At 62.0% G+C, this 6,310-nt stretch overlaps 4 protein-coding genes across 4 annotated transcripts; 2 read left to right on the top strand and 2 right to left on the bottom strand.

The window, feature by feature from the left end:
* Window positions 1-770: 770 nt before the first annotated feature.
* On the top strand, window positions 771-1,394 carry MNEG_11910 (hypothetical protein; the record flags this gene model as incomplete). Its single annotated transcript, XM_014039621.1, has 2 exons — window positions 771-984; window positions 1,201-1,394. 2 exons carry the CDS (start codon window positions 771-773, stop codon window positions 1,392-1,394), a joined length of 408 nt encoding a protein of 135 aa, XP_013895075.1.
* A 608-nt stretch (window positions 1,395-2,002) lies between these two features.
* MNEG_11909 (CDP-diacylglycerol--glycerol-3-phosphate 3-phosphatidyltransferase) lies at window positions 2,003-3,642 on the bottom strand (the record flags this gene model as incomplete). The annotated part of the gene is made up of 5 exons (XM_014039620.1): window positions 2,003-2,154; window positions 2,324-2,432; window positions 2,647-2,800; window positions 3,184-3,239; window positions 3,454-3,642. The coding sequence occupies 5 exons, from the start codon at window positions 3,640-3,642 to the stop codon at window positions 2,003-2,005; spliced, it is 660 nt and encodes a 219-aa protein (XP_013895074.1).
* A 55-nt stretch (window positions 3,643-3,697) lies between these two features.
* On the bottom strand, window positions 3,698-4,178 carry MNEG_11908 (hypothetical protein; the record flags this gene model as incomplete). The annotated part of the gene is made up of 2 exons (XM_014039619.1): window positions 3,698-3,922; window positions 4,092-4,178. The coding sequence occupies 2 exons, from the start codon at window positions 4,176-4,178 to the stop codon at window positions 3,698-3,700; spliced, it is 312 nt and encodes a 103-aa protein (XP_013895073.1).
* Window positions 4,179-5,923: 1,745 nt separating this feature from the next.
* On the top strand, window positions 5,924-6,100 carry MNEG_11907 (hypothetical protein; the record flags this gene model as incomplete). Its single annotated transcript, XM_014039618.1, has 1 exon — window positions 5,924-6,100. A coding segment is annotated over one exon (177 nt), but the record flags the coding sequence as incomplete, so codon positions are not given.
* Window positions 6,101-6,310: the final 210 nt, after the last annotated feature.

Here is a 6,310-nt window from a genome sequence, read left to right as displayed (position 1 = left end):
CCCCCCCCCGCCGCTCAAAACAATTGCTGCGAATGGTACCTGCAGCCTTCAGCAAGCTAGTTTTTTTCAGGCCTGGGCTGGTGACCCCAGGTCACACTGTCATGACGTGGCGTGTTTGGGTGACTCAGTGACATGGGGAGTCGCTATCACTGGCTAGCTGTGAGGGACCATACGGGCATCCACTGACGCTAGGGTGTGTATTGTGACAGTCTGTGCTGATCCCAAAGCAAACCGAGCCGGAAACCGACGCGCAACGCTCTAGATCGAATAATACCCTGACCCCACTGCTTTTAAACCCCCGTATTGTGTCCTTCTGTCAGGATAAATCAGAGGCTCGACAACGGCGAGTTAGGCTGACAGCTCTGCGTTGCGCCCTTGAGTCCCCAAACAGCGCCACTTGCCCCAGCCTGGCCTGCACCAGACCTGCTGCTGGCGCTCCGCCCTGCCTCGGCCCCACTGCGCGGCATGGCGGGCTCACTCAGCCAGAATTACTCCCTCTGGCTGGAACCTGCGGCCGGCACCCTCAGAGACAGGCTGCAGCGGGAGATCAGGGCGCAGGCGGCGGCGCACGGAGGCCCGTATTTCGAGCCCCATGTGACGCTGCTGCCAGACATCCAATTAGACAGGCAGCAGCTGCTCGACGCCGCCGCAGGCCTCGCCAAGCGGATCAAGGTGCGCGCTAATGTCGCATTGCCCGTCGCCAGGCGGCCCGCGACTGCGCCAAAGCTGCAGGAGACCCCTCGCCGCCCTCGCGGGCTGCACCCATTCTAATGTACCGCAACCACCTTGCCTTTCGTCGCGCCGCGCAGCCGTTCCGCATAAATTTTGACGACGTGGCCTGCGGCGCGTCTTTCCATCAGTGCACCTACATCCTGTGTGCCAAGGAGCCCGCCCTGCTGGCCGCCAATGCGGCTGCGCGCGAGGCGTTTGGCAAGGCGGAGCCGGGCAGCCCCTACATGCCGCACCTATCCCTGCTGTACTCAGGTGACGCACGCGGCACGGGTGGGAGGCCGGGCCCCTAGATGGATATTCCTGTCCAACGCAGCAGCCTGCAAGCGGCAGGCCTGAGATAATCGCATTGCAAGGCTGCTGTCTTGGGCCCGGCGGTTGTGCAGTGATGGGGCCTGGCAGGGCTCCATCCGGAAATCATGGATGCCCAAGCCGACACCCTCTCCTGCATAACGCGCCTCTTTGGATCAGATGTGGACGACGAGGGCCGGCAGCAGTCAGCGGCCGCGGCGGTGGCGCGGCTGTGGGGCGAGGGCTCCGGCTACGACACGCTGCTGCCGGACGGCGGCTTCCCAGCGGGCAGCTTCTCGGTGTGGCTCACGCCCGTGGAGGACCGGAGCCTGCAGAGCTGGCAGCGGGTGGCAGAGTTCCAGCTCGCAGGGTAATGCGGACGTCCCTTCTCTCTTCGTTCCACTGCTGCGCGGCAGCTTCTATGTTGCTGCAAATGAGTCTTGAAGCTGACGTAGCTGTTGCTTTGGTCGAAGGCGCGCACAGCACCTCCACTCATAATAGCTGGAACATCTAGTGGGAAACTTCTTCAGGCTGCAAAAAGGCCAAGCTTTAACTGTACGTGTCAAGATGCGTAAGCAGCCTCACACAGTCATGCACGGCAGCCAATCCAGTGCAGGAGGCAAGAGCAAGTGCAGATGTATGGCCCTCAACATGTGTTTGGGGCGGGAAACACGGCATTCTTGATGAATTTCGAATATCTGATCAACCTGCATTGCTAACGAAGGGTGATTCGCAGCCATGGTGTTCCGTTTTGCGGATGGATTGCAAGCTGCCGCCGTTGCTGAGGGCAGAGCAGCGGCGCACTGTATCGCGGCAAAGCACGCACTCCTCTCGCGCAAAATCCGGGTGGGCAACTTGTAAGGCCCAAGAAGCCGAACGAGCTGAAGTGGCGAGTGGGGGGGGAGCGCGTCGATGCAGCTCGACACCTCGCAGGGTCAGGCAGGTGGCTGCAGCTGCCGCGGCTGCTGTCGTAAGTTATGGCTCATGCCACCTTCTTTGCTGCGGGCTGCGGCATCACGAAGTGGCTCCACACGTTCACAAAGTAGGCAGAGAGGCTCCACAGGGCCAGCCCCGCGGCGCCCCAAAGCAGGACGAACGAGGCGCAGACAACACCTGTCTGCGTCACGTGCGCAGCTGCGGGGATGTACGGACGAGAGGGCGAGGGTGGGGGGGGGAGGCAAGGAGGCGGGTCAGAGGCAACAACTGAGGTCCAGGGCGGGGTGAGCAGCCGCCCCTTGCAGCAGGATGCAACTTCACACACCCGAAACAACAGAGCTGGCTGCAAGGAGCGGGCAGGACGCACCCGCCCAGATTGAGGGGACGACGGTGTCGTCGCGGCCAAAGAGCAGCAGGCTCATCGCTGTCATCTGCAGCGCCGTCTTCCACTTGCCAAGGGCGTTGACCTTGACCGCCTGCGCAAACAAACACAACATGAAAAGGATTTGAAGGATCGGCGGTGTTCAGGTGCAACGCACTTTGGCTGGTTTATAAATGTGGTTACCGGAACGCTGGATGTGATGTCCGAGAAGCAACCGACAAACGCAGCTCAGCCGTCCGCGGCTATGCCGTAGACGCACGACTCCGCCCCGCCGCCGGGCCGGCCTCCTGCCGCCAATGCGCACGCACCTTGTGCGCGCCGCCGCCCGCGGCGGCCGCCCATTCTCGCAGCGCCGACATCGTGATTTCGCGGCAAATGATGAGCATCACGGGTGCCGCCATCTGCTCGGGCTTGATCGGGGACGGCGGGCTGAGGGACAGCAGGATCAGCGCTGATGTCACCCTGGGGCAGTTGAGCAAGGTCGAGAGGGGGGCGGGGCCGAGGCCGTGCGAACTTGAGACAAGGAAGGCTACCAGATTACGTCCGGCAGGCGCAGGCTGGCAATTTGCAGAAGAGAGGGGGGCGCGAAGGAATGTGCAATGATGTGCTACAGCGGGCACGTCGACGCCCGCCATCGTGTGGGGGTGTACACGGGCAGCCCGTGGTGTCTGTGTCCAGCACTGGGCGTCGTCAAAGATTATTGTGGTGCATGCTTGCGTGCACGCGTTTGTGTGTGTATGTGCGGACGCGCGCGTCTTGTGCCCTTGCGTGTAGGGCAGAAGGGTGGCCTTGCGCCCGGGAGAGTCCATGCCTGTTCAAATTGCCGGCTGCTCCCCGCTCCTCACATGATCTTGTCGGCCACGGGGTCCAGGAAGGCGCCAAACGTTGTAACAATCTCAAACTGAGGAAACGGGGTGGGGTGACGTGGCAACACCCTGAGAGTCTCGGGTAGGCGCCAATGCTTGCCTGCTCGGCAGTATACATATACACAGCCGCTTACACTGCCTTGTACATGCAGCTGTTTGCACTCCCCGGGAAACAGACACACGCGCGCGCGCACAAGCGCGTGTGCGTGCAAGGGCAGAGGCCTAAGGCTCGGGGGGCCCCCAGCGCACCTTCCTGGCGATGTAGCCATCCAGCCAGTCGGTGAATGACGCCGCCACAAACAGGATGGCGCACCACAGCGCAGCCGTCGCCAGCGGCGCGAACCACACGGCAACGAGCACGGGTACCGCCACCAGGCGTGCAAACGTCAGCACGTTGGGCACGTTCTGCTCGCAACAGGATGCAGTGGGTTTGGACATGTGTGGACATGCGACGGATGAGGTTGGGGACACATGCACTCTTCGCTGCTGGTGCTTAATCAGGGAAGTCGTGCGGCCCCCAGCCCAGGGTCTCGCCTCCGCACGCCGCGCTGCAGCCCAGGCCGGCGCGCACCACGAGCGACTGCCGCTCTCCCACGGGCGGCGGATTGTCGTGCACGTGCGACAGCGCCTGGAGGCGGTAGTAGTCGCTGCGGCGGTCGATGGCGGCGTCGAAGGCCTCCACGCCGGGCACGACGCCGAGCAGCGGGATTCGTGGGACCTGCGGGCGATTTCAAGCGGCAGCGCGAGATGCGGCAGCAGCAGAAGCGGTAGCAGCAGCGACGACGGCGTGATGATGAAGATGGTCGCGGCGGTTTTCGATCAGCAGGCTCTCTGCGCTGACAGAGGGGCGGTGTCGCGTGAGAATCATGCGCAGCTGTTGCTCGCACCGTGTGTGGGTGGGCCGCGGCCGTGGGCGTCCCGACCGCGCCTCCATCGGCCGACTGGTCGGTAGACCTATTCCGGGTTGTGACCATGTCGCAGCGCCTGCTGGTGTGTGCTGTTCTGGCTGCGCCAAGCGGCGCCTGGGTCGCAGCGGCGAACTTATCAGCACTGCCCCACTGTTGCTGCGCCCACTGGCGTCTCAGGTGAATGAATGCAGCGAGGGATCGAGCTGCCGGCAGACCTCTCGGGTCTGTATATGCCACTGAGCTTTTCTATCAAAGTGCAGGCAGGGCTTGCGGTGACTGAGCGCTGCAGCCTGGTTCAGTGATCAGTGGGCCAAGCTGGGAATCGCGCAGGGAGTGACCGGTAGGAATACGTCACAAACGACCGGATCATTCAATGAGCACTTTGCAAACACCGCGCGATCTTGGCCGTTCGGTACTCTAGCAACAGACCCTTGAACGGCGTCTGCGTGGTGAAACACACTATCAATGTTTGAATTGATGTATCTGAAACTATATACGCTTGCCTGAACACCTTCTCTCTGCGGCACACCGCACCGGGGGTGGGGCCGCCAGCCACGTCAGGGCATCACGCACTAACACCGTGGGACAGCTGCGCTGCGTGTATACCAGAAGAGTGTCCAGCATGAGCACAACACCTGGCCACAGAAGACGCCATTGCATCGGCTTACCACGCGGTCAAGCCAGGCTTGCAAAGTCAACACAACAATTGTGAGGCCTCCGCCCCCAAGGATGGCAGCGCAGTGGGTAGAAAGTCAGTGCTGCTTCTCCTGCAAAAACCGCTCTACTTGCTTCTGCTAATGGGGGCATGTGGGGCCATGTGCGCTGGAGCGAGGATCAGGTGACTTTAAGGTCACCCCTCCGCGATGGGATCGATTGGCTCGATTGTGCTGTAGACTTTTCTGATGATTCCGTCACTTTTTCAGGACTATAGTACTTGTTATGCTTGAGTCCGTCTTAGCATGCATGCAGCGACGAGGATTTCATCACCATGCGGCGACTGGAGTGGCCATCCACACATCGACACCGCAAACGGCGGTTGTGGCAAGCAGCAATATGCTCGAAGCAATGAGCGATTCCTGCTATACATGCTCTTTGATTGCCGAGTCACCTGAATACCAAGCATGAAGTTGGCTGCTGCAGAACCAAGCTGTGACAGAACCAGCCTTGACGTCACCTGGCGACCTGGGTGACACTGGCGCCACACTCATGTGGCGTGCTGAATTGAGGTGTCATATGCGAAAGAATTTCTCTCATATGTGCAGTTTATAGTGCAGCAGAAGCGCAGATCGCCGCGATCCACCACAAGCAAATTGTCGATTGTGTCAAACCGAGTAGTGCTTTGAATGTCGCTTACTCAAGTCATCATAAGTCCAGGTTGGCGGCATTTGCGGTGCTGGAACCCGCACATGAGCCTGTCGGCGCTCGCCAACACACAGACGCTGCCGCTGCACGCTGCGCCCCCATTCCGCAGAGGTTTTCTTGGCGTGCACGGCGCATGCGCTCAGCACAGAGGACGAGGAGGTCATGGGACTCCTGCTTGGAGACATACAAGTGCGCAGCGAGGATCCACCGTGTCGTCAAAACTACGCTGCTCCGCAGGGCGTGCACCGCACCGAAGCGCGGGGGTTAGCTGTGGCAAGTTTTGCAAGCACCCCTGAACAGGACGCCCGCCACCTCCCGGCCCCGCCGCCCGGATGCGCAGGGCACGCCGGAGGCGCCTGTGGCCCACATTTGGCGGGCCGTGCCCCAGATCAGGACCGATAGGCGGAAGGTGCGGCCGGCTTTTGCAGTCGGGTCAGGAGTGGGGCCCGATGAAGGGGCCGACGCAGAGGCTGTCGCGCGGAAATGCATCTGCGCCAGAGGCCGCAGCGCGGAAGCTGCTGCGCCAGTCGCTGCGGCACCCGGCGCAGCCAGGCGACCTCGGCGTCCCCGCGGCAAGCGGCTCATCAAGCTTGCAGCCGGCGGCCCACCACCAGCCCTGCTTCTCCGTTTTGAACACACACACACACACACACACACACACACACACACACACACACACATACACACACACACACACACATCCTCTCTCTCTCCCTGGCCCCCCCCTGCCTCCACCTCAGGACCGCGTTGAGACCAGCCCCGAGCAGATGGCCGACGCCACCGCCCTCGCCGACCGCCTCACCCACGCCACCGGCGTCCGCACCCGCACCGTCGGC

The sequence above is a fragment of the Monoraphidium neglectum genome (assembly GCF_000611645.1).
Source record: "Monoraphidium neglectum strain SAG 48.87 unplaced genomic scaffold scaffold02964, whole genome shotgun sequence".
Lineage (NCBI taxonomy): Eukaryota > Viridiplantae > Chlorophyta > Chlorophyceae > Sphaeropleales > Selenastraceae > Monoraphidium > Monoraphidium neglectum.
Note: the sequence above shows the minus strand (reverse complement) of the source record. Positions and strands in the feature narration are given on the sequence as shown.